The 25,611-nt window shown below is 40.8% G+C and overlaps 1 protein-coding gene across 2 annotated transcripts in view; it reads right to left on the bottom strand.

Annotated features, from left to right (window-relative positions):
• The window catches only part of nr3c2 (nuclear receptor subfamily 3, group C, member 2), an 89,730-nt gene extending 65,243 nt beyond the window's left edge, over positions 1–24,487 (bottom strand). The window contains exons 1-2 of one of the 2 annotated variants that reach the window (XM_039613465.1): positions 24,030–24,487; positions 20,641–22,470 (exon numbers count right to left, since the gene is read on the bottom strand). In XM_039613465.1, coding sequence (XP_039469399.1) covers positions 20,641–22,451 — 1,811 coding nt within the window. In that variant the 5' untranslated portion in view covers positions 22,452–22,470; positions 24,030–24,487. Of the gene's footprint in view, positions 1–20,640; positions 22,471–24,029 lie in introns of those variants that run through there. The other variant, XM_039613466.1, reaches the window with a different exon arrangement.
• Between the last annotated feature and the right edge of the window lie 1,124 nt (positions 24,488–25,611).

Genomic DNA, 25,611 nt, shown 5'->3' with positions numbered 1-25,611 from the left:
AAATCAATTTTTACATAATTAAAAACATGGGGATACGTTTACTGACATGTGGGTTGATATATGAGGGTTACTTATGGTCATGTGGGGTACTTTATTGAGATTTTTTCACACTGAAATCTCAACAATATGGAATAAATTAAAAGGGGACTTACAAATGCCCTTACCCGCTGCTCTTTTGTCTCTCTGATCAGTATCTGTCCATTTCTGTGCAGCACTTCATCAGTTTCTATCCATCTTTCTGCTCCTCTTCATTTTCTTTTCACTTTAAATTAGGCTACATATCCTTCGAAAGGCACTTTTATGAATTAAGTGAGACACGTTTTTAAAGTTATTTCAGTACTTAAGTTTTATGTGGCTCCCATAATAAATGACAAAGGAGGGCTTATTTCACGTTTCTGAACGAGCTTTAATTTAGGCTGATTCCCTCCTGCATGCACACGCTCGCCGTGCAGTTCTGTTTTACCGCTTGTTAATGCAAATATCTAATCAGTCAATCACATGGCAGAAATCCAATGATTTAGGCATGCAGACGCGGTTAAGACAACCTCCTGAAGCTTAACCAGAGTTTTAGAATGTGTGAGGAAGGTGATGGTGACTTTAAATGTGGTTGATGGTGCCAGACGGGCTGGTCTGAGTATTCCAGAAGCTGCTGATCTACTGGGATTTTTCTGCACATCTATCTCTAGGGTTTACAGAGAAAAGAGAAAATATTCAGTGAGCAGCAGTTCTGTCTTTTTGTAAGGATACAGTAACTCAAATAATCACTTCTTACAACCTGGGTATGCAGAGGTGCATCTCTGGACGCAAATGTCGAATCTTGAAGCAGATGGACTACAGCAGCAGAAGACCACACCAAGCGGCACTCCTGTCACAAGCTAGAAAAATGCCACCTGGTTCTGCTTTTCCGAATTTGACATAAACAACACGTACGCATGGATCCATTCTGGTGTGGGAGGTATTTTCTTAGCACGCTTTGGCTCCTTAATATCAACTAAGGATCGTTCAAGGGTCACAGCCTACCTGAGTATTGTTGCTGACCAAGTCCACCCCTTTATGGCCACAGTGTGCACATTTTCTGATGGCTGCTTCTAGCAAGATAATCTGCCATGTCACAAAGCTCAGATCATCTCAAATTGGATTCGTGAACATGGCAATGAGTTCACTGTACTCCACAGTCACCCAGTAGAGCACCTTTGGGATGTGGGTGAATGAATCATGAATGCGCAGCTGACAAATCTGCAGCAACTGTGTGATGCTAGACCAATATCTCTGTTTCCAGCACTTTGTTGAATCTGTGCCACAAAGAATGCAGAATTTTGAAGGGGAAAAAAATCCAACCCATTACTACCAGGGTGTATGCATGAGTGTGTTTAGCCCATAGTATGTATACTGAATGGGTAATATCACTAGTGGTATAATTTTACAATGCTATTATATAATTTTTTACCACTACAATTTAATACCACTCTTTAATCTGCATTACTTTTCTTTAACATTACCAAATTTCTGTTGTGAAGCAAATCCATTATATTCATATTCTACCCACCAATATTGACAGTGTGCAATATTAATAAAGCCCACAAAAAATATAACGTATTTGGATGAAAAAATTTAAAGCAGTGATAGAGAAGGTAGTCTTTCCCAGGGCACCTTGGGGGTTGGTGGTGATATCTTAGAAAAATGAGGACAAAATACTAACAGTGGATGTAAAATAAGACCTTATTTGCAGAAAAAAAAATCATTTTATGTAAATGAGATGTAGTGCATATTAATCATTTGCCCCAGAAATTCCAATGCACTCTCTAGCAGATCCTAGACGTGTGTAGATCCCGGAAAAGAAGTATAAAACTTTTTATTTCTTCCTAAAGTGTCGCTCAGTTTCTTCATTTTTGTAGAAGCTTCATTTGAGCACAATTTCCTGCATTTTTTTGCACCTTCTTTGTGTCATATGCCTGCAAAGTGATAGTATGCTATAAGTTAAACCGTGTTCGCATAACACCTCCCTTTTCTCAGTAATGCAGAGTGTTATGCCAGTGTTACAGAAGTGCAAAAAACATCACAATAAAACAACATAAGATCAGCATAGAAAAACATAAGTACATTAATTTAGCTACTTAGAAAGTGAGGTAACATGAGAGCTACAAAAAGTACAATTTCATGCATTTTTTTCTAGTGTCATTTTAGCAGGTATTACTGTAACTGCAAACCTAATTTTGGAAAATGAATATCATGGAGAAATAACTTGCTATCCATTAGGTTGTTTGTATTCTTCAGATAATCTGGCTTACTTCTTCCTCATCCTGTGGAGTACAGGTGTGTTAGCGCACGTGAAGGTGCAGCAGCGCTCCCCTTGGCACACTCCTTTATGTGGAAGAGCCTAATCTGACTTTAATACACTGCAGGGTTAACTGATGCTGGAGGCAGAGAGAGCTCAGCTCTGCGAGGACAGATCGGATCAATTACCCGATCCATCAATAGACAGCGAGTAGAAACTACCCCGTGCTGTCCGAGCTTTAGCTGAATATATTCCCTTTTAATCAGAGTCACCGCGACCTTTCATCAATGCCATCTTCCCTCTGCCCAATGAGGTGTGAAGAAAGAGGAGTTGACAGGTTTGAATGTCCTTCAGTATCTGTCCTGTATCATTACCCATCTCTCAAAATAGATCGAAGCCATCTAAAAAAAGAAGCCCGTTGTCGTGCATTCACTGTGTTTTAATGGAGCTTTGAGACCTTGGTCAGACATTGCTCTCGAGTTATAGGTTCTGCTCTTATGTTTGTGTAGATGTTGCTAAATAAAGGTTCAGCTTCATTTGAATCCTGTGATCTAATGGTTACACCACAGGATTTGTTGGTATCTCAAGCACAGACGTTTACCTACATTTCTGTGATCGCGTTGGCTTCCCGATGTCCAAATAATTACCTCAGCCACATTCCCTTCCTACCAGTGCCAAACCCTGCGAGCACTAGATAACACTCTGCTTCCAGAATTTCTTCCAGAAAATTCTCAATTGCATCATTCACAAAAAAAAAAAATATATATATATCTTTAAATCTTTTACAAACTACATTTATTCTCTCAGGATACAATATAAAAGAGCACAAAACTGAGAAGCCACACTGAAATATTAACATGTCCGCTAAGCAGATGTGGTTGTTTACAAGTGTGCATTTATTTATGTGTGTCTGATGGTGTGTGCACACCCCAAAAGGGAGCCACAAGGGGACCAAAACCAAAGGGAGACCACTGAGGGGAAATAACTAAATCATGCAGCCCACAGATGTTTGTTAAATGCCACAAAGAGACAAAAAAATGAGGGGTCCAAAATTGTCAGATTGTTCTGTGATGTGTGTGTGTGTTTTTTTTTAATCAAATCCAGTCTGACCACTTGTTAGAATCCATTAGATAGATGTGAACTGAAATCCATCTCCAAATCCATTTGATGGTGCCTTTGTGCAGTACTATCAAATGTAAATTAGACCACAGGAGGACAGAGAGGCGCACACAAACGTGACAATGAGATAACTGCCTTACTAGCGCAAATGAAAATTGTGGCAAAAAAAAGAAATAAACCTTGAGCCAGAATTCAAATCATTTCAACACGTGGAAGATGCTTCATGATGAGATTATATACACAGCAGGCGGTACAGTGATTGAGCCTTCGGGCCATCTCTGCTGAGGCCACTGCATCTCTGAACGTGGCAACATATGTGACATGCCCTCATTTTCAACACCATTAATCACAGCGGGGTTTGACTCAGCATTTTGCCGTGGAAGTGATCTAAGGACTGTAAATGGGGGTGTGTGCTGAGTCGGGGTCTGAAACCGAATAATCGCGCGCACTGATTATATGAATCAGTATTAGGAGACATGATTGAGAGGGGAGGCCTTAAAAACAATTAAAAAAACATTAGTTAATGCACAGTTGCATTCAGTTAGGTCCATATATGTTTGGACAGAGACAACTTTTTCCTAATTTTGGTTCTTTACATTACCACAATGGATTTTAATTGAAATAACTCAGATGCAGTTCAAGTGCAGGCTTTCAGCTTTAATTCAGTGGGTCGAACAAGACTGCAACAAAATGTGAGGAACAGCATTTTTAACACAATCCCTTCAATTCAGGGGCTTAAAAGTAATTGGACAAATTAAATAACTGAAAATAAAATGTTCATTTCTAATACTTTCTGTCCAATGTTTAGTCTTCAAACAGTGAAATGAGCTGTCCCACACCTTCTCCATACTTTTTTCTTGCCATCATTCTGGTAGATGTTGATCTTTGTTTCATCTGTCCAAAGAATGTTTTCCAGAACTGTGCTGGCTTTTGCAGATGTTTTTTAGCAAAGTTCAATCCAGCCTTTCTATTCTTTGGGCTTATGAGTAGCTTGCACCTTGCAGTGAACCCTGTGTTTTACTTTCATGCAGTCTTCTCTTTAAGGTAGCCTTGGCTATCGTTGTGCCTGCCTCCTGGAGAGCGTTGTTCACTCGGTTGGCTGTTGTGAAGCGGTTTCTCTTCACCATGAAAACGATTCTGCGATCATCCACCACTGTTGTCGTTCACCAGTGTTTTCTTTGTTTCTCAGACTGTATCAAAGTGTAGATTTTGCCACTACTAATAGATGGGTTTTTTCTGTTTTCACACCTGAAGGATGGCTTGTTTCACCTGCTCCTTTGACGGCATGTTGTCTGTTGACAGCAAAATCTTCCAAATGCAAGCAACACACCTCAAATCAACTCCAGGTCTTTTATCTGATTAATTGATAATGATATAACAAAGGAATTGCCCACAGCTGCCTATGAAATAGCTTTTGAATCAATTGTCCAACTACTTTTGGTCCTAAACCCTTCATCCAGTTTGATTGTGGATACCCTGAAATGAAAGCTGAGAGTCTACACATTACATCATGTCCATTATATAGCTATAACTGGAATATGTTTCAGTAAAGAGGTAAAAAAAACAAAACTTGTTTCAGTGTCCAAATATATATGGACCTAACTGTACTTTTTCCTTGCTGTAAAAAATTCTTTGAAATGTACTTTTAAGTTTCCCTTTAATCCTTTCAGAAAAAAAATTATTCCATCCTTCCACAACAACTTCCTAACTTTCCTGCTTTCCTAACCACTACTACTCACACGTCTTTTTGAAAAACCTGTCACATTTCTTTGCTTAAGAATCAGAAAAACTCCCTTTAAACGATGCAGTACATTAAAATGTGCAACAGTCTTCTCCTTCTTTCCGCCTCAGTCTATATTCTTTATCTTGCTCCTTCTCTCTCTGTGGCAAACGCATCAAGTGTCGTACTTTTACAGCAGGTTCTTCCTGTCTTGCTATAGTATGGTAATTTTCCCCTGTTTAGTTTTTTTTGGCACCTCTCCAGCGTAATCGCTAAGGGGAAATCGCCCCTTGAACACTTCTGAGTGTTTGTCCCTTAATTCATATTTCATGAAATGAGCATGGAGCTCTGTTCACACAGGGAAAACAATGCCATGCTGTCGGTATAACTTTTCTAATACAACCCACAGATGGGAGCTCTAATAACTCATAGCAGGGCCAGGAGAATAAAACAACAAATAAATGGGACCTGTACCTAATGTGACAGCACCTGCTAGTCTACAGACGTGAAATATTTAATATACAGGGCACACGCTGCTCTACATTGCTAGCAATTTGTATCGGGCTCATGGCACCTACTGATAATAATCATAAAGTTACTTATTTTAATCTCTGTTCTGAATTTGGCTATAAACGATGACTCATTCAGTGTTTTTTAATTGCGCTGTTCTGTTAATTATTCACCACTACTTTCAGTGATTTGATCAACACTGATTTTGTTCCCAGCAACAGTCTTATTCTTACGTAAATGGAGCTGTGGATAGTTTGTTTCCTCAGTGGTAAAGTGGCTGTTTGATTCGCGCTAATGCTGGATTAAATGAACAGTAGGTCACAAGGAGAAATCAGGACAGCAGTAAGGAAAAAAAAACCTTAAACCCTGAACTGTTCTCACCATTACTCAACATTAAAGAAGAATACAAGAGTACAACTTAGATCAGATGGTCGACTGTGTCCATCCCACCATCGCCCCAGTACACTGTTTTCATAATATAAGAGAATCAGGCATGTATGTGACTGCACGTTTAACTACTTTGTTAAAATACTTAGTAACGCGCAATGCCAGTGAACTTGTAGCCCTGGCACACATCAGCACACCTCTCTCTCCCGCCGACAGGAAGTTGTAAACAAGCAAGATGTGAAGTGAGACAGATGACAGCCCCGCTAACCAATGTGGTTCTCCAGCACTTTGATGTGGAAAATTGACCGTTGTGTGTAGGCTGTGTCAGAGGGAACTGGCATATAACCAAGGCTGCTGGTGCCTGCAATGCTAACATTAGCCACGCTCAGCAAACTAACTTGATGTTGCATGTGTGCAATGTTATGCACCCCAAAAAGAAGCCACACACTTAAGCAACTTTTAAAACACGCTTAGTTTACTGAATGTGAGCACCGTCTTCAAATGGCTCTTATATACAATATTTCAAATGACTATATTGAACTTTGCCTATTGGATTTTGCTCATTTGGGCTGTTTCGCTACGATCAGTCTTATTTTTCCCCAAATCAAATACTAGCTGGCAGGGATCATCCTGAGTGGGAATGAAACCGGTAATTCATAGCCGTGTGTCCTGCCCCCTGCTTGCGCTACCAAGGTTAACATCCAGCAATATTTTTAGCAGTGAGAACACATCTGCCACAGGCTATCTCCTGTTCTGTGCTACATGTGAGGAGGGCAACTCTGTATGATGTCCTGACCTGATTTTCCAAACTGCCTGAAGTTTAAGTATAAAAATGGTTTATGTTAAGTTTCCTCCTCTAAAACGTGAGGCTGATATTGGCTGGGTGATATAATTGGCTGATTTAAGCTATTTGCCAATATATCAGTACATGTATTTAAAACAGCTGATAAATAAAAATTTTAAAAAAGAAAGAAGAAAAGAAGAAACACCCTTCAATCATGTTACGAGCGTTGATGTTGCATAGTTTGTCCACTAGAGGGCTCTCTGGCAATACATGTTTGGAACGCCACAAACACAACAACGTGTAACAGTCATATATCTCCTTTAAGCACAGTTGTTTAAGTACAATTGTTTGCACTCACAATAAAAACAAATTAAACTGCATTGCCATGTTATCGTAGTAAAGTATCGTAAGTAATAAAACATACAAAAAAAACATATCGACCAATATATCAGGTTTTTAAATCACCAAATATCAGTGATGGTATCATTCTTAAAAATCACACTGGTGGAGAACATTCACATTTCAGTACTCGGCTCAGTTTTGGAATTGAATTTTCGACATGTTATCAAAACAAAAAACGGTAGAGTGCTAAAATTTGGCCACTGCATACTGCCAATGAGATACGATTTTCATGTAAAAAAAAAATCAAGTTAAAAAAATCCATTAAGATCAGTGAAACACATTCATTCTACATTAAAAGCCAGCTATTCCAGTTTCAGTTTTAAAATATGCACAAAGTAGTGCTTATGCTTTTGCTATATATTGGCAATGAGAACACAGTAGCCTTATTTGAGCAAAGTTTAATGGAAGTTTCAGCAGACAAATGTGTCCATGGTTTGGTATTCAACCTAAAGGGAAGAAACATTTCTTAGGCTTTTTCCAATGACTCTCCATAGTCAGTAAATTCATGGCAAAAAAATCTGACCTTTTCTGAGAGCAATTTTAATTCTTTGTGCAAACACTGACACACATGCTTTGAAGTGTAGTCATGTGCCTCGTGCTATTATAAACTCAATGTAATTTCCCACCTCACTATTGACCAAGGTTAACCTGTATGCAGCAGGTCATATGAAAAAGTAGGTCATCACTTTTCATAACTTCCTCATCTCCCTTTTTCTGCAGTTGTGTTTCTATTTTAGACATGCTCAGGTAGACAGTCATCTTATCAACTCATCAAACATACCACTGCGAAGGTAGTTAAAACAACACAGCATCGCACCAGCATTGAGGCAGTGAAACAAGTGTGAGTAATAATACTGGAATGAAGAAAGAACTTCAGGCATGTAAGCAACAATCACAGGATAAGATCCTCCTTCACAGACAACCCAGAAGAAACTAGATGCATTCAATGACAACTGGTCTTTCTTTCCCTCTTCCATATACAAATTGTGCTGAAATGGCAATTCATTGACACCTTTCAGCATTAGCTTAGTGTTGTGTGAGAGGACAATGCACTGGCACAATGAAAGGAGGTTTAAAATGTAAACTTGCCAGCTGAATGCAACAATGATTTCTGACCATCCAACACATAAGGTATTAAATTATACAATAGTGAATGCTCACCGAGACACTGTATGCACTCCAAGTGCCATAAGTGTAGCTCAAAAGCTCATTTGCACTGCCATTTATTCTGCAACAGCTTGCAACATTAGGATTACAAATTCATAATGAGAAAAACAATGTTTTATGGTGATGCCCATATTGACAGTGTGATTCATCAAAATTCCCTCTATGCATGCTGGTAGTGAACCATCTTAGATTGTAGATTGGGGTAAAAGAAAAAACAATCCAGTTCAAATTTTAGTAAAAACTAATGTGAGGCTTTACCAGTCTGAGTTAGCAAAGCCTTAATTTAATCAGTCTTCATTTCTAATTATAAAATGTGCCTACTCTCACGGACGATGCTTACTTTCTGCAATCCAGGGATACAGTACATCCTTGTAGCTGAATGCAGGGCTGTTGCTCGGAAAACAACAACACACCTAAAAGGCTGCAATCATTGCCGCAAAGGATTTGACTGTTTCAGGCTGTACGAACAACTTCAATGTACATATTACATGAGAGATCACTGAAGTGTTGGCAACTAGTCGGAGTGAATAAACTCGATGAACCTGACTCGTGCTTTACATCACATCTTACACTGTGTCTTGTTTATCTTAATGCCAATCTCACATTTTAACCACAATAAGGTAGATATCAGTCTTTTGGAAAGTATGCATGTGGTCAGACAAACTAAAAAATGAAGTTATGAATGTCACGTTCCAGCCTTTTGCGTCTCTTAAAAGTCCGACATTACGGTATGGTGGTGAGTCAGCTTCTTTCATTTTATCCAAGGTCCAGCAGCTGAGCAAGAATGTGAATAAAAAAGAAAGCTGCTGCTTAACAGTCGAAACCCAAAACAGCCCCAGACTGACTGTTACAGTGAAACAGGCAGTACTAGCCAAGTCAGAGGGAGGCAAGCAGAACAAAATGCAGACACAGAACAGTGGCACGTTTGTCTATGCCAGGTACAGTGCAGTAAAATCTACCAGGAGAACAGTAAGATCAGAGGATTTTCCAGAGCTGCGGACTTCATGCTAAATCAACAGTGTCTTAATTGTTTTTCCCAAACACTCAACCACATTCAAACACATTCTAGTGACTATATGATAAATTATAACATCCACCATTCATTAGAACAAAGTAAAAGATAGATAAACAACCAGCTTTATCTAGTAAAAAGATTTCAGTACTGCTGGAGGTAAGTAAATACGTTTTGAGATTCACTAGTACATTCAGACGTATTCATGCTAATATAATGACATTTATTAATGTCAGAAATGACACCAGAAGTCCCAAAAATATATATTCAAATTCTTGACTTGAGTCAAGAATTGTTATTAAATTGTGAGTCACAAGTGTTAATAATCATTTTTTCCCCTTTAAATCATGCCTGCACCCGCCTTCACACCCATACTGCCAGAAAACAAAGGCCCGAAAGTTTGCAGGGCCGCCCTGCTTTTTCTTCTTGTTACACCACAGCGAAATGTATCGTAACAAACACATCTAACGGGCTGGGCTTTTTTAAGTTTTCTTCTGTTTTTTAAACAAATATGGGAAAATATGGGAGGATGGTGGAGGAGAAGTAAAAAAAAATACAGGTCAATCATCGGAAAAACAGGAAGGTTGACAGGTATGACAATGAAAACAATTTCAGTACCTAGACAAGGGAAACTAATACTTTCTGCATGACTAGACACAACCCAAGGTCATGAAAAAAAAGAGAAAGAAAAGTTTTTGTTTTGTTTTTGTGTGTGTGTAATTTGAACGCTGACCCTTTAATATCCCTTCAATTATGGCTTTTCTTCTCTCCTCTACAGAAAACCAGGCTCATATTACACTTCCTGACAAACATGTTTACCCCTTTGCAGCGCCAGACTAGTGAATTCTCTCTTTAGCAACAGGTTCAGTTATAATATAGTATCTTTTCTCCGAGCTGCCACTTGATCCTCGGAAGCTTCCTTTTACTTTCTGGGTCAGTGTATCACAGGAAGCTGCCCCATCCTCAATAACAGGGATTTTGTGGGACAGTCTCATATGGATTCTTCTAAATGCTTGACAAAGGACACGCACAAATCATTTAATGTTTTTTATCCCACAGCAAAGCAGGAAGCCCGGGGTACCCACTAAACATGTTTTTCTAGGTCATGATGGCAGCCATTTTAAAGCTTCACAAGTGTGAACATGACTAGTTACTAGTAGTTACACTACTAGATATGTAGTATATGTAGTTTGTTAAATAGTTCAGTGCTTCACATGGTTTAATATTATTTGCTATTAAAGTTACTTTGATAAACTCTTGAGCTAGTTCTCATTTTTTTAATGTTTTTCTAGGAAATGAGAAATAGGTACAGCGATTTATTGAAATGTGTGAAAACATAAAGGAAGTAACAGTATCGAAGGCAAAAACAGAGTTTGTACAATTCTAACAACCTTGTAATGTAATATTTGGTATCACCGCCTTTATTCGGTACAGGCTGAACTCTCTCAGGAAAGCTGTCTTCTAACTTCTCTAAGTCTTCAGGAATAGTTTCCAGGCTTCTTAAAGAACACAAAGCTATTCTTTGGATTTTGGCTGCCTTTTGTTCTGTTCTCTGTCAAGATGATTCCACATTGATTAGATCATGTTATTGTCCGGGTTCTGGGGAGGCCAGTCCATGACTGTGTGTTTTTATATCCAGGTATGCTTTTACTGAACTGGCAGTGTGTTTGGGATCATTGTCATGCTGAATAATGAAGCTGTTGCCAATTAAAATACTTTACACTTGGTATTGCATGGTGGATCAAAATATGTTGGTACTTTTTGGGGATAATCATTCCATAAAATTTGACGAAATCCTCCAAACCACTGGCTGAAATGCAGCTCCAAACCATTACAGAGCCTCTACTGTCATTTACAGATGAATGTAGAGACTCACTGTTGTACCTCTCCTGACCTTCTCCATATATATTGATGAAAACTAATCCGAAAATTGGAGTCCATAAGACCTGTTGCCACTGATCCATTCCTTGGGTAACGTGGCATACGTCAGTCTTTTATCCCCGTTTCCCTTACTTAAGAATGACTTCTTTACAGGCATCCTTCCACTGAGACCATTTCTGATGATGCTTCAGTGAACGATATATGGATTAACTGAAAGGGCTGATTCATCTCTTGGGTCATGTATCAGGTTTTTGGTGAACTTTTTATTGTTAAGGACAGGAATTACACATGCTGTTTATATGCTGTAGATCAGGGGTGGGCAACTCAAGGGCCGGTGTCCTGCAGGTTTTAGATGTGTCCTTGATCCAACACAGCTGATTTAAATGGCTAAATGACCTCCTAAACATGCCCTTTAGTTCTCCAGAGGCCTGGTAATGAACTAATCATTTAATTCAGGTATGTTGGCCCAGGGTGAGCTCTAAAACCTGCAGGACACCAGCCCTCGAGACCTGGAGTTCCTCGCCCTTGCTGTAGATTGTTTTCTAGGCCTGCCAACTTTCCTTTTGTCTTCCACTTGTTCAGTTTCCTCAACATTTTTAAGGACACAAAGCATGCCAAGCCAAGACACGTCAAATTTTAAGCCAGTGGGTCTTTGGAAATCAACTTGTTTGTGCACAAATACAATTTTATGCCCGTCAAACTGTGTTTTTCATAGATTCAACAAAATCTGGAACAAACTTGTGTTTTTGTGGCACGCTGGTGGGAACAAAGTGCCTAAAAATACAATTTAAAAATTGGTTCTTTGCTAAGTTGCTTGTTATGTATAGACACGAGATCTGTTCATCCCTTGAGGTACAGTAGATGCTTAAATGATTCCTCTGAAAATGGCCAGGTACAAGAACTGGACTGAAAGTGAATTAGAAAGGAGAACTACTGCTCAAGACCACTTCTAAAAAATTACAAGAACATCTCCTCAGCAGGAAAATATAAATAAATAAATAATACTTTTGCACAGAACTGATGTATTAATCTAGAGTGAAAACAAGACTAAACTAATATCTATGAGGTTCACTGAAGAGGCTCGAGTTCAACTTTACTTGTTACAATTTGCGATTCAGAAAATCGATCAGTGCTCGCTGCTTACTCAGATTTTTCGCATTTGTATTTGTGAATGTAAAATCGACAAAGTTATGGTTTTAAGTCACAGTCACACTTTTCTGAATCACGGGTTCTGCTGACGTAAAAGTGGATGCACCTCGTATGAGTGTCTATGTTTGTGTGTGTGTGTTTTATTCAGGGAAGAATGAAAGTGTTATGTAAAACGCCCAGAAGCCCCCCCCCCTCACCACCACCACCACCAACAACAACTCAGCAACACACAAACGCAGTTCCTTTGGTTTATTTGAGCCAACTATGCATGACCTACTTTGGGAACCTTTCAAGCTGAACAATTAACATTTTTTGGAAGTGTCTTCCTTCATGGCATCCCTTCCATAGAGAAAGTGACAAGACAAACACCAGGCTTAAACGTAAGCACTCTGGCACGAATACTTGGGCAAGCTCTAATTAAACATGAATGATAAAGGCATGCCTTGTTTGCTTAGTCAAATATATCAGGATACAAGAGGAACACAATTATATGCTGAGAGAGTGAATCGAAATGGATTCTCTCTGCATCCTCTCCACCAAAAATGAAATATAGATCTAATTGGGCTTTATAGCGCTGAATGAATAATATCCAGCCAGTGAAAGAGACATCACCTTGCATTTAGATCAACAAGCGGTACTTTCTTTATTTATGACAATAGCAATAGGCTCTTATGACCAGTTAATCTCTATAATTTGTGATTTAATATGCGCATATTTTCCTCTAGTTGCGGTGTATGACTAAATCGCCAAGCTGACCCACAAGGCTCATGACTCAGGAGATGTTCAAGAGCACTTGTGAGAAATCATTGAGACTTCTTGCATGCTAGGTAAACAAAGTACTTGGTGCACAAAAGACGGCCACAGCATCTCACACAGCAGCACGCCACAGAAATCAGGGCAACACACAGAAGCATGCACTATGCTTTGTTGCAGCTCCGGTATTTAGTTTCCACCTCCTTTATGCAGTTTGTTAATAACCTCAACAAAAGAAGGGAATGTCAGCGGTAGGTAATAGAGGGTAGATCTCCAACTACAGGACCGGCCTAGTGGAAATCTGGCCCTCTGTCACCAGACTGTGTTTCAGGAAGAAGTTCAAGTGAGGACAAGACAAGCATTGAAATCCCAGGAGCCTTGGCCAGCAGTAACCACACTTTTATTGGAGTGTCAAGTCCGGCCTAGAATGTGTGCTGTTGTTCTTGCTGTTGGCGACCATGGCGGCAGCGTTTTGTGCTTGTATGTGTGTGTACTTGTGTGTGTGTGCGCGCGCCTTCATGGCTGTGTGTGGGAGAGGCTGAGTGGGAACTTTTAACATGATTTCTTTTCTGTGCAACAAAAGCACCCGACCATTGTGCTACACAGTATCATCTGCGTTCTTTTAAAAAGATTACATCCACTGTAGGCATCTACTCCTACACTCTGGTAGCACAAGGTAAAAAACATATCCATTCATAAAAGCTGGAAAGGAAAACTGGCTTTCACTTTATCCTCATGGCTATGCTTGTTAAAATAAGGGGGGATGTTCTGATCAGATGTGTACCCGATTTAGAGCTGGTTTTAAGATTATTTTATAGCAGGAAAAATAGCTCAACTCTTAACGTAATTTTGCTCTTCCGGCAGGAGCCGACAAATGAATTCAGCGTTGCTGTGTTGGAGCAGTAACAGTAAAGGAAGTAATGGAAACAGAGCGTTGGACAGAGCTGCTTGCAACACCAAATCTCGTAGAAGCGAAAGTAGAGCTGACAGAGGTGAAAATATGTCTCTTTACATTTTAATGGTGACCATTACTTCCCCCTTAAAGCACCATAAATACAGTTTGGGCAGCACGACAAGCCATAAACATAACACCGACATATTATCACCTTATAAAGTTGTTGCGGTGAACCTCTTAGCAAAAACTACCAGATTATCCAGCAAATGCAGACAAATCAAACAAATGAGCTTTTGTTTGATATGAGAAATCTCAACATTTACGCCCTTTTAGCTCTGTTCGGGTATACAGCCACACCCAACGAGATATGTGACTATTCAGCAGCTATACTTACTAGTGGATTACTTTATATGTCTGCTCACTGCTCCTGAGAAACCAGTTGGTCTATCAGTTTTTTGTGGAAAAGAGTGACCCGCTGCTGCTGCTGCTGCTGCTGCTGCTGTAAACATGGTTCACACAGCCTGAAAGACCACACCAGGGACAGTTAATAGCTGAGAGCAACTGCAGCACAGCAATAGTTGGCTGTGATGGTACTAAAATTGCAAACACTACTGCCAAGTCAAGTTGGTGATAATTTAATGTCCTCAAAATGCTTAGATAACTGTGATCCAATTGCTCGAGTGATACCAATCAATCAGGAAAAGCTTGGTGTTGATTATTCAAAACTTACACTCATTGTCTTATAACCTAAGTGAACACACTGGCCAAACAACACCATGGCCAAACAACACCATGAACATCTGACTGAACTGAGGATATCTGCAATACTGAAATTCTGTTTTGAAAAGAACAAAACTGTTTCCAAGCATAAGCCCATAAAATGGTTAACTATTACACAGAGAAAAGGCCAACAACATCACAAACACAGGTTACTATACATAAAATATGTACATTCATAGTTGTACGAACTTGTAAGTTCCATAAAATACATTTTCACTGCTCTTTACAGGTTTTCCTGAGCCGAAACGCCTCACGGAGAGCTTTTACCGTCACTTTTAAGGATACATTTTTAGACTTTAAGAACTGTAGACAGCTGAATTCACCACTTGGACAAGCTCTTACTATTCATACCTTGAATGCTGCCTTTCGACTCTGCTTTACACAGCCTCCAATCCACCCACACCAACCAGTGCTGGGCTACCCAGAAGACAGAAAAGAACTGAAAGAACTGGATCCTTGTGGTCTGTGTGTGTGTTCATTAACTTGTGTGTTTCTGCACACGTTTTGTTTGTTTTTTTCATTTTTTTCTAGACATTAATCTTTTTTTATTGCATTTCAATGCATCTGTTTTTACATCAATTCAAAATAAAAGGGGATAAAAATTTAAATACGTATGATGAGGTCACGAAAAGTATGGTTCAGGCAATAACACTCTGTGGGCTTGACAAACACTGTGTGGATTTATATTTGTGAGATCTACATTTAAAGTTGATTTAACTTAACAAATCCTATTACACTGAAAATCCAGTTTGCATCTACAAGCCGCGGTATCCCACTGCTTTATTTTATTAATACGATTCACAGGCTGAAAATCTAAACCTATTTAGACTACTCTCTGTCCTTACTTTATTCTGTGCTCAATGTGAGGAGTGCTCGGCAGGACTGGTTTAGTTAAATGCTGCACTGAAGCCAAGAAGACAGAAAGCCCCGTACACGGATGTGCTTGTGCATTTTAGCGTACTGTACTTTACTTTTTTTTACGTGCAGCATTTAACTTCATTTAAAAGACGTGTAACTCGATTGTAGAAGCATAGGCTGTCTACCTGTCTTTTTATTTAAGGATTATTCTGTATGCCGTGCCAACGCTGTGGCTAACGCATTTTGACTAAATTGGTTTTACGTAATGTAGCTTCATTTTCTTCTAAATAAATAGCGCGTATCCTTTTCCCAACATCCTTTGAGAGCCCCTTAATAGTGGGCTGTTAACAGCTGGTTACACAGTCTCTTCCTAAACCACCAAATATCTATTATTTTGACATGGAGTTATAGTTTTAGATCTAGTTTGTTTTTTATTTATTTATTAATAGTTTTTGTATACATGTGACAACTAAAATCTGCATGGCAACATGATATCTTCAATCCTCATAAAGCTAAACCCAGTGTATTAGTTAAAAAGTTCTATGCTATTATGTGCTAGTTCCATATATACATATATAAATATGATAAATCTCATCTTGCTCACGAGCGCATAAAACAGCACTCACGCTCGATGAGTATCAGGGCTGCACTTGAGACGTAGTTAACAAGAACTCGTACACACTCAAGATTAAGAGAGTTTTTCTAAAGCAGCCTGACATTCATTACATTTTATTACACAATAGAAGAAGAGCAACACTAATACTGCAGAAATCTGAACTTGCTCCTTGAAGTTTGCCAGAATAAGTGGTTTAAATGATATCCAGCACAATTAAATGATCATAGTCTTCACTTAATTACTACAATATAATTAAATATTCACCGGCACACATGAGAGTGCATATAATTAAAACGCTTGAGCGCAACAAAAGACAATATCTCTGCCACACTGTTATGTCTGCTGGGCAGACACGTGAGAGCCATTCCCCAGCACCTTCACCTGTAACGTCCTTTTCCACAACCCAAAGAAACAGCTGTCCGCTTCATAGTCAGGAACCCATAATGCACCGGGAGCCCCTGTGCATGCCTGGTGTTGGGGTTTAATTGGATATTAGTATCCAGCAGTGTCTGAATTAATCAAATCATTTCCATCCATTAATTTAGTGGAGGAACATACAATTAAAGCCTTATTAGCGCGCTCTCAGGAGTATGCCTTTTCATCCCTCTGCAGAACATTGAGAGTTGGCCAGAGTCCAGCGTGAAGCCTTCTCCTTGCTCGAATCTGGTGCCTCTTCACGACGGGCTTTCGTTCAATCTATAGAAACCGGCTGCGAGTTTAAAACAAATGAAAGTGTCTGTCAGCGCTGGGCAACTTTTCCTGTTGCTGGGCTGAAAGCTACAAGTTTCAGCCAGGGCTTATTTAAATTGAAAAAAGCATTGTTGGCTTCGAGTTGTCGGATTATGAAATTATAAGGTTAGCACTGACAAGTTTTAGAGAAATTCTATGTGGTGCAAAATTGCTGTGAAAACCAACACAAAAATGCCCTAAATAGGGTGAAAAGAGATTTGGAGATTTAGGCTGTGAGCAAACATAATCCAGAGCCCTAATGTAGGTCATTTTATGATCATTACCATATTTATATATCTTCAAAACTGCAGCGCACTCTATTTTTTTTCCTCAAAAAAATCAAATAAATACAGAAATGATACATTTATAACACATATATTAAATGAACATCTCTGCATTCAAGCTTCTAATAACATGTGATATTCCATTCTGGCTTTCTACTTTATCCTAGCATTAGGTTTAAATTAAACATCACATAAATACAAATATTCCACGACTCCTTTTTCCCCCCTTCCTCCTCTGCTCTGAATCTAAGTTAAAACATTTTGCACAAAGTAATCCAGACTGCTCAGATGAGCAGCCATTTTTAATTAAAACCATTTACAGAGGAAACCAAAGTGAGAAAAAAAGAGCCAAGGGATTTAACACTCTGTCATCCAAGGCTTCAGCGGATCAAAGAGTTTTAGTTGTGCTTTTTAATGGTTACGTAACATTTTTGCCTATGAAATATTGGGCCCGGGTACCATGCAGTCAGTCCAAAGCTGGACAGTACCACAGATTTTCCTGCAGTGCTCTTTCAAATTTCAGGCAGGATACACTAAGCCTGTGTTTATGCCTAAGTATAGCTGTCAATCAATACAGCACCAGTAGTACAACAGGAAACTGAAAGAAGGCAGTAACCTCTGAAGAAAAAAAGCAGTCTTGCCTTCTGCCTAATGCATATATATATGTATACAGTATGCATGTGTGTGTGTGTGTGTGCATGTATTGTATGTACACATGTATATTTGCATCTGTCTGCTTCCCTGTCTGCCTGACTGCCTGCCATGTGGCCCACCTCTTACTGTCATCCTGTCTGACATTAGGGCTAAGCTGGATCTCATTAGGACCAAGGTGGCAGTGATCCCGTCAACATCGCTTTGGCTCCTGCCATATGGGTCGCCTCCAAGGTAACGGGGCTGTATCAGTCTCCTCGGAGCTGCAAGCCTTGTTATAGCACATGCACAAACAAGCAGACGCAGTATCTACTTTCTAGACAAGTGTGTACGTATGAAGCTGAAAAGCGCGTCAAACGGGAGAAAGCGTGTAATTTTGATATGATAATCAGGCCAAATGTTTTAGATGCAGAAGAAATAAACACTGTCACAGATACACACAGGGGCAGGCACAGAGCACAGAGTGCTTGCTATATAGGTTTAACACATAAAAGAACAAAAATGACACCAAGACAAAAGAATTTTTTGTGAGGTGTGAACAAGGTTAAAAGGAATTCATCTGGTTATCTTGTGTCACTGAATAATGGTTATTATAAGTACATAAACCTTTAATTCAGGGGTGTCAAACCCATCGTAGATCACAGACCACATGCAGCTGAATTTGATGTAAGTGTTACATTTCTTTCAGCGTGCATTGACAAACTATTCATGTTTAATGAACCATCCGTTTACACAACAGAAGATGAGCAGAATTTTAAGGAATCTTAAGAAATTTAATTGCAATTTCAACGTTTTTTCTGTTTTTCACATCATTCTGTTTACAGTCATTAGAAACAAAACACCAGCGCCTCGGCACGGCTCTTTGCCTTAACCACCTTCCCCTGAAGACGTATGGCTGGCTAAGGGTAACGTCTTTGTCAGTAAGCAGGCTGTAAAACCGATGATGTTTCAGATCTTTGTCTCAGATGAAATTAACAGTCCAGACAATCACTCCCATAACATGAGTCTATCTTAATGACCTGCAGACAGAATACTTCCTGGTGCAAAGTGCACTGAAAATTGCTGCTCTCCTTCTCCACGATTTTCACTTCCGGCGGACCCTTTCACGGGCCTGTTCTGGCCCGCACACCTCGTGTTTGACACCTCTCTTTTTAAGGTAAATTCTAAACACAACAATCAACCCCTTAGAAGCAGTAGCAATTATATAGATTACATTTCTATTCTGCAGTAAATCATACTTCTAGTGATGACCTAATTGAATATCCAGTGATCAAGAGCTTTATTATGCCGGCTTTTTCTAAAATAATATCCCTCCAATCTGAATGATAGTAACTGAGCTGAAGAAAATGATGGAAAACGGCAGAGAAATTAAAAAAAAAGATCTGCAGAGTTTTTTTGTTTGTTTTTTTTAAATTAAATCAATCAAGAAAACTTTTGATCTAATACATGTCCATTACGGGGTTCTGTGCAACATCTCGGCCCGAGCTCAGCTTGGACTTGGCATGGTCAGTCAAACATAGCAAAGCAATGTACATCAAAATCCCAGCGGAGGCTCGGATACAGCGCTGCACTTATCTTACAGCAAGCGTCTGACTTTTATCAAAAGCGATCCAAGTAAGCAGGAAGTCATTTATGGTTTTGTTTAGTGCGTCTTTGCTCGAGCTCATAAAAACTGTGAATTTATGACATCCCCAAGCATAAATAGATTATAGCAAAGTGTATTTTATAAAGCACTAGGAGGCACTCGCTGTTATTTAAAAACATTTATAATACGTGCAAATTCTCCATATACCACAAACCATTCTTTGATTTACTGTAAATAAACAGCAGCATCCGTCACTGTTAGGCGAATGTAGCGATGTATTTTCAGCAACACAACCGTGTGTTTTATGGCTTACGGCTGTGGCATTCACTATTATTAATCGTGCTGATAATTCACCTCCTTCACATGCAGCCGGGACATTAGAATACACTGGAACCACAACAATTGTGTCAAAGTTCCACTATGTCAGATTGGCGGCTGTTATAGATTTTTTTCCCCCTTCGGCCTGTTTGTTTTGTTCCAGCCCCCCCCCCCCCCCACCACCCTCACAAAAATCAACTGTTTATTTCATCAGTTTGGCAACCAAAGCCTGTGATCAATCATTCATAATTTATAATGCTGCCAAAGGCCTAGGGCCCATAAAAGCAGATATTTGCATTACACAAGGTCTCAGCCAGACCTTCTGATAACAGACCAATAAATTTTGTTGTTGTACATACACACAGGCCCCTGATAAGAAGCAAACTTTGCCTCTGTTTTACAGTAGAACACAGGCCTGTAATAAGAGAGACGATGATGTTGTGGTCACTTGCTGCTACAACAATGACCTGGACCCTGTCCTTTAATTCCTGTTCCCCCAGCCAGCATCCCGCTGCCTTTCCCAAGCCCTGTTGTTGTTGTTATTATTTTGCACTTCTCAAAGCAAACGCCCTAAATCCCCTGTGCAACAGGAGTCCCATTACAAAAAAAACTAAACAAAAAACTGGCTCTCCATCTATGGGAGACCCTGGAGAGACATACTATTATACAGGTACACTGAAGAGAAAAAAAACCCAAACATGATTTGATATTTACACTAAACAGGCACACACAGAGACTGCCTAAATACACCTTCTTCTTCCTTACCTCGACATGCCGTCCGAGATGCAGTTCTGACCCGGATATCCTTCACCTCTGGCTGCGAGAGACCCCTGGGACATGCCCGGGTGAGATTTCCACGACTCCATTAACGCCGTTACGGGTGAAATTAGATTCAACAAAGGGTTGGTCTGGTCCCTCATATCGTGCCGCGTGAAAGACATTGTTCCTTGCGCTCCAATCTGGTAATGGAATGAGTGTCCACCGGAATTAACTCCAACAATGGCGGATGTGGACATGCTGTTATTCTCTTGGTAATAGCTGCCATCAGTGGATTCCTGCTTAACCCCTTTAGACAGGACATTGTTGGAGAACACATCAGACTCATAGTTCCCATTCACAGAGGAGACAGGGGGTCCTAAGATACCAGAAAGACTGTATTCATCAATGTTATTCCTCAGGGACAGATAAGTGGTCTCAGACGCAGGGAAGAGGCCAATCGATGGTGACTGCTCACCGTAGGGCTGGTGATTCATACATCCCTCACTTTTGTTTGGCTCACTCTTAATCTGTGTGATAAAGGGCGTGCTGCTCGCGTTACATTTGGAGCTGCCTAAACACATGCTCCTGAAGTCAGTCCCAGGCTCGTTCTTTATGTACTTAACCATCCCCATCTGATCTAATCCGACGTTGAACACCTCCCCGTCTACCATCTCTACTTTAGGGAACTCGAAATTCTTGAAGTCCGTTTCTCTGGTCAGCCCTGCTGCTTCCGGGCTGTTGGTGTCATTCTGCACCAGACCCAGTCCGTCAGCAGGACTGGACACAGGAAACCCGGCAGAGGAGGGGTTCTGTGGGCTGCTGACAGTCATGGTGCCTGCTGTGGCCGGACTGGAGATGGAGGGCATTGCTGTGTTGCAGTTGTTGGTGGTGTTGCCAGAGCAGCTGCCAGCTGTTGGGCTTGAGACAGAGGACCTAATGTTACATGTAGTGCTGCAGGATGGAGGGGATCTCACACTACTCATGCTCTGAGGACTGGACATGGGAGACCTCATGACATTGAGCGGGCTGGTGAGCGGCGGTGAGCCCACGGTGCTGGACTCCACAGGGCTACATGTGACTGAATTCCTGCGCTTGATGTTGGCTAGAGTTGCAGCACACGAAGTCTGGCTGACAGGGCTACTGACAGACGAGCACAGAGGCGCAAAGCACGTAGGAGGACTGGTGGTAGACGACACCATATTGTTGCTGCCTCCAGGGCTGGAAATGGCACTGGAGGTTTGGGGACTGCAGGAAAGAGAAGAGGCCAGCATAGATGCTGAGCTAACCGGGGTCCCCGCGGTGCATTCTCTGGGAGTCGCGCTAGGCTGCTGGAAACCAAACGGCTTCAATTTGGGGCTCTTTGTGGGACCACATTGGTTCTCCTCTAAAGGCCGTCCACATGCTGGATACAGCTTTCCTGGGCTGGTATTGGCTCCCTGCTGGTTAAAAGCAAAATCTGCCTCCCTGGCAGCATTCATATACAGGCCCATAGACTCAGCCACAGTCTTGGAAAGCTCTTTGGAGTCCATTTCCTGCTTATGACCAAGGAGTGAGTTGTTGAAGTGTGGGAGAACAAATGGCTGGTTCTGGCTGAGCTGCAGCATTGGCTGCTCCTGCTTTTTTGTATTGTTGTCTTTGCAGTCGGTGGCCGGGCTTCCAGCAGGGCAGTTGACATTAACTATGTCCATCAGGATATCACTGCCAGTCAGACTTGAATCCTCTGTACTGCAGCAGTACTCCATAGTGCCAGGGACCTGAGGCCATCTGTTCTCTGTGTCCTTTCCATCAAAGAAACTTTGGTATCTTTTGGTCTCCATTGCTGGCTCATTGAGTTACCTAGTAAACATGGCAAACAGACAAAAAACAAACAAAAAAAGGGTCAGTCGAGCTGCAATAGTTGGCAAAGGTTTTTAAGAGTATTTACTTTCTGATAAAGAGACTACGTAAGATTACGTTACATATTCAGGATTATGCAATTTTATTTCCCTTTAAAATCTAATCAGCCTCCTGTATATAGCTTATAAAAAGTTGCACTTAAGTGAAACCTAACAAGGCAAAAAAAAAAAAAAAAAGTGGAGGAACTGAAAAATTTCTGAGTGTGAAGCCTCTGTTTGATTGTTTTATTTACACGGGCAACATTTTTTAACATTAAAGTATCTCATATTTTTTTGAAAACAAGTTAAATCTAATAAAGTCCAAAATAAATCTGTACAGTATTTCCCTCTCACATGATTCAAACCCCTTATCGGCGCACTACAGGGAATGCAGCGATAACTTAAAGAAACCCAGACCACAAGGGTTAATTTATCTGTACGTGACGTCGCCTGGGCTTTTTTTTTTTTTTTAATTCCCACCTCTACTGCGTCTCTATTGGCCAGCTCGGCCAGAAATCCAGCAGCTTCATCAGGCCCCATTCATGGATTGGCCCGAAAGCTGTCACTCAATAGTTATCGCTCATGCAGCCACAACATTGCTGCGACACAACTTGAATTGTTGTTTTAGGCGGCCGGAGCGGCTTCCCTGTGTGCTAAAAACGATTTAACATCACTGGCAACAATCGGACGATAAAACACAACAGAGTGCATTCATTTCTGGCTGATTTGGGGTTAATGTTCAAGCTATTTATTTTGCATGCAACGGTGCAAGTCCGCGAAGGGCTCGCAGCGAGCGGCCGAGATATCGGCGTTAAAGTGTTGCTGTCTGCAAAAAAAGACAGGCTGTCCTGTGCACATGTGCAGAGACTTTGAAAGTAAAAAAAGAAAAGAAAGAAAAAAACCACCCCGAACAGCTGTCAGACTCATAATTCCCCTCCTTGTTGTCCTGCCGCGATCGCTCTGCCTTTGCAGGACATGCACAAGTCTGCATTTTGCGTGTGCGCAGAATACAAAAAGTAGATGAAAAAAGAAGCCAAAAGCCCGTCCGTCTACTATATTGTTTCCGTTTTTCACTCCTTTTTTCTTTCTTTTTGCTTTAAAACTCGCATGTATTGCTTTTGAATGATTACGTGCACTACAATCAAAGTATGAATTATTTAAGCCACTTCTTTTAGACAGAATTTGACAGCCCTATATATATATATATATATATATATATATGTATCTCACTCTCCGCAGACAGGTGAGCGCATGCACCTTAAATCCACGAACGCTGCTCTAAATCACGGTGGCGATTTCCTAAAGTGCATAAACTTCTTGGCCACTTTTATTAAGGAGCAGACACGGAGGGGAGAGGCTAACGGTCCCGGTTAAAAGTTATTAGATTTCTCCTCCACAGCACCAAGGCCAGTGTCCGTAAGTATCCAGTTCTCCCGACTCCAACTGCGAGGGGGGCTTGCTTTCATTATCACCTTGAATTAAAAATGTACAGTCAAAACACAGGGTTCCGTCCGTCCTTACCTTAATTACGACATTCAGAGTTGTCAGGTGGCTGTGTTGCTGGGCAGCGATAATCCAGAGGACAGAAAAAGAAAAACGCAAAAAAAAAAAGAAGCAAAGTCAATAAATATCAACCAACGTGCTCTCCGCCCCCCACCTCCTCACCCCTCTACTCTTTCCAATACATTGTTGCCAGTTTGACAGATAGACACACCGGAGAAGTCTACTGCGTATTATCACTAGTAATCCTCAACAGCGAGCCGCTGCTCCTGACAGGACGAAACGACAGCGATGGGTCGGACGGCAGCGACGGATAATCACACTCACATTATGGCCGTAAGAAAAAATTTTTTTTCCAAGATTGACGATTCTGGAAAAGAAAAGAAAAAAAAAAACAGAAGAAGAAGAAGAGTAATAAAAACAAACGAAGGAGTCGAGTCGGACTTGCAGTCAGAGCGACGTCATTCTGTGCACATGGACCCTCCTACTGCAACGAGTGCAACACAAACTCCGAGGAGGAGGGAGGTGGTGGAGGTGGGGGGGGGGAGGAGAGAGAGAGAGAGAGAGAGAGTGGCAGAGGGGGAGGGAGGGGCTCGGAGCGCAGGTAGACGGAGCCGTCTGGAAATAGGGCACCGAGCTGTGTGAAAGAAACTCGTGTGATGGCGACAGTAAGGCTTTCGTGATTTCATTTTTTCTTCTTCTTCTTTTTTTTTGTCTGTTGAAGTCTTGCAAGTTTTGTTACGTTATATTTTCTCTCTCTCTCTTTCTCATTTGTGACTTTTCAATATTAGTCATTTCTGCCAACTGACACTTCGGAGATCCCGTCACGGTCACGCATAGCAATTTTAGACCACAAGAAAGTATTTCAGGTGCTTTCCCCGCACGACCCCTCCTCCCCTCCTCGTCCACAGTGAACGTGGAGCTAATAAGACCCTCGCGAGTGCTGAGAGAAGACTGCAATCAAGTCGGTGAGAGCGCGACGGCTGCCCCCCACTAGGTGGAGCTGCTGTTCAGAAACAAATTACAGAGTGGTCAAGCTGTCACTTGATTCCGTCCATGTCAAACTAAAAAACCCCTCTAATCTCTAATGAATCCAAATGCACACTTTCTGCTTTTGCGTGTTGACCTGTAGCTCTCTCTCCACATCATCTGTCTTCATAAAGAAGAAAATAATAATAAAAGTCACAGAATGTTTCCTATCTGAGTGTGGACATTCGGACACCTTCTTTCTTTTAAAATGAAGTGCAAGACATCCACTCATCCCTGATGGTGACACATCCGTGTCCATCTGGTCACTGCGTGTTCACGCTGTCTCGCTGGCATGTCGCACCTGACATTCGGTGATGAGATGATTGCAGTGCATGGTTAACGTCCATAGGTGCCTTCACTCGAACGTAAAAACTAACTAAATAAATGTTCTCGGGTTCGTCATTTGTGACTCTGTCATCTGGATTAAGCTGCTGTTTACATTTCACGACCCACATCTCATGGTGTTGACTTTGGTTTTACTCCAGCAACATCCAATAATCAGTTTAATCTGTGGAGTTGTCAATCACACTTTGTAGGGTTTTTTTTATTTATTTGACTGCATAACAGGCAGTGT

Source organism: Oreochromis aureus, linkage group 6 (genome assembly GCF_013358895.1).
Source record: "Oreochromis aureus strain Israel breed Guangdong linkage group 6, ZZ_aureus, whole genome shotgun sequence".
In the NCBI taxonomy this organism is placed as follows: domain Eukaryota; kingdom Metazoa; phylum Chordata; class Actinopteri; order Cichliformes; family Cichlidae; genus Oreochromis; species Oreochromis aureus.
Note: the sequence above shows the minus strand (reverse complement) of the source record. Positions and strands in the feature narration are given on the sequence as shown.